Source organism: Vidua macroura, chromosome 21 (assembly GCF_024509145.1).
Source record: "Vidua macroura isolate BioBank_ID:100142 chromosome 21, ASM2450914v1, whole genome shotgun sequence".
Lineage (NCBI taxonomy): Eukaryota > Metazoa > Chordata > Aves > Passeriformes > Viduidae > Vidua > Vidua macroura.
Window position 1 is genome coordinate 734788 of NC_071591.1, and position 2500 is coordinate 737287.

The window sequence follows — 2500 nt, forward strand, 5'->3', positions numbered from 1 at the left end:
CCCCGCTCCCAGCCGAAGGAAGGAAGGAAGAACACATCTCCACATTGATTTATCCCGGCGCCTAGCGCAGCCGCGGGCACGCCTGCCCAGCCCGGGCACTGTCACTTCCCATCGCTTACGGCCAGCGGGAGGACATTTAGCACCTATCACCATCAAGCCCATAATCCCTCAATTTACTGGCATCTGTTAGCCAGACTGACTGTTCGCTGCCGTTTGGAGTAACAAGGCCAAAGGTACCTCTCACACACAGGAAAAATGGGCACCCTTGAAATGGCCAAAGGTGCATCAACGTCCGTCAGAGCTGAGCCGGCGCCTGGCACAGGCAGCACGGCCCGGCACAGCTCCCTGCCTGGCTGCTGAGCCACGGGAGCCTCTCAGAGGCTGTCACCTTTTAACTCATAAGGCTGAAACAAATGAAAATTCAAACCATTTATAGTCACAGATCTGGAATTTTTCTCTTCTTACTCTAACAAGCCTTACAGCTGCACCAAGGGCTGCTCTGTGGTTCATCCCCAAAGATGTGATATTAAACAACGCTTTTGCAAGAGCAATTAATACAGGTATTAATGACTGCATTTACCTGCCACTGCGCTTATGGCTCTCCAAACCACTGTTCCCCCGGGTACTCACATTTAAATTATGTGGACTGTACAGTGAATTTCCTCCCAAGCCATCATTGTATCCTCCCGTCTGATTGATAACATGACGCAGGGTATCCACCTTAAAGTGAGGGGAGACAGGATTCATCATTCCAAATCTATTAAAACATCATCACTTACAATAGGCAACATTTTGAATTATGTGAGCCAAAAGGGTTTAGCATCTTCTACGAAAGGCAAATTTATCAATCAAGACTGACTGGCAGAATTTCAACCAATCCGTGCCCGGTAGAGCCCATACATCTCTGCTGCTCTCACCACCAAACACAACTTCCTCCCAGCACCACGGCCCGCAGCTCCTTCCCAAGTGTCTGCAGCAAAGTGCTGGGAATATTCACCCGCCTGTGTGTGCTGGCATGTGTGGGGGAGATGATGGTGTGTACAGAAACCATGGAGCCAGCCCTTCTGAGACGGCTGGAACAGTGGCTGGCAATGAGGTGTATTGTAATAGCTCAGTCAGAGGCGTTCTGACATTTAAGTAAATACAGAAATAGATGAATGAATTAATAAATAAAAGTTTGTCCAATAAATGAGAGATGGAAGAGGTTTTGTTTGTTTTTTTTTTTTTTTTAAAGGGCAGGGGGAGGAGGGAAGAAAGGAAAAAAAGAAAGAAAATTTCACTGGATTTACAGTGTCCATGGAAGTCAGATGCACCCAGTCCCATTCCATGAGCTCAAGCCAGAGCCGAATGCATTCACAAAGCTTAAAATTTCAATCAGAAAAAAATCATTCTTTCCTTAATATTTGTGAAATTCAATGCCGGGGTAAGAATAGGCCACATCCAGAAATATGCAGCCTCCACTCTGCAGCGAGGCCCAGACCAGTTAATAGAGCCAGAGTAAGGTGGAATTTTTAGCCCAAACCCTACCCTGCCAGAAAGGCCCTGCTGGGGGCATTTCTCCTACCTGTGACTGCACATTGGCTCCGACTTGGGACCCCTGGTAAGAATCCCCATTCAGACTCTGCATGTTCATGAACATGTCCCCAGAATTTGGGAGGTTAAAAGAACCAGAAGAACCTGGAAAGGAAAGAGTTAGGTAGCTGAATAACAGAGAGCTGCAAAAACATAACCCTGACACCTGAGGGCAGGGGAAGGAGAAGCAGCAGGAGAGGAGAGGACAGGCAAGGCTCAGTGGAGGGGAAGCTGCTGCCCTGGCGTGGGGTGGTGGCCACCGGCCCCCCACACTGGCCACCACATCCCGGCTCTCAGCCCCGCACCAGAGCGCTGTGCTGGGCAAGCCTGGGAGCTCCCTGCAACCCAGGGCAGCTCTTCCCTCTGGAAGAGCAGCCTGTACAACATTTCCATATCAGAGCTGTCCCCTGTGGATCACTCCATCATGAGGTGCCATCACCAAACACTCATTTTGAGCCTGTGCTTCGTGTCTGCTTCTAAAGGAAATTGTTGGCAGTCCCCAATTATGTGGTTTATTACTGTCAAAGAAGGAACCTTTTTCTTTCTTGCTGTTAGTTAAAGTCTTGTTTTACCCATGGCTCTCTATCCTCTCTAAAAGTTGTCCACAACTAAGTCACAGCAAAACTTGACTGCAAAGAGTGTTTGTGCTTGTGGCAACCTTTGCCCCTGGAGCCCAAAAAAGCAACGACCCCTCACACACCCCTGACTACTGCAGTGCTCAGACTTGCAAAATGTCATCAGCACACCAGCGAGACCTGTAGCAGAACATGTCACAGAGTAACTCCAAATTAAAGTTCCATCCTTAGATTTCCATTTATAACAGTGACTCCATTTCAAGCCATCCAGAGTTTAAACTCTAATTAGAGCATGCTAAAATATTCCTCTATTTTGTTGTTATCTTAACAATAAATGTAACAGTTCTACAAAA

General features: G+C 47.7%; 1 protein-coding gene across 6 annotated transcripts in view; it reads right to left on the reverse strand.

Moving 5' to 3' along the window:
- PBX3 (PBX homeobox 3) overlaps nucleotides 1-2500 on the reverse strand; it is a 102024-nt gene that overhangs the window by 3637 nt on the left and 95887 nt on the right. For 5 of the 6 annotated variants that reach the window (XM_053996406.1, XM_053996404.1, XM_053996405.1 and 2 more), the window contains 2 exons: nucleotides 1565-1677; nucleotides 631-720 (listed from right to left, as the gene is read on the reverse strand). In XM_053996406.1, coding sequence (XP_053852381.1) covers nucleotides 631-720; nucleotides 1565-1677 — 203 coding nt within the window. The remainder of the gene's footprint in view (nucleotides 1-630; nucleotides 721-1564; nucleotides 1678-2500) is intronic. The other variant, XM_053996408.1, reaches the window with a different exon arrangement.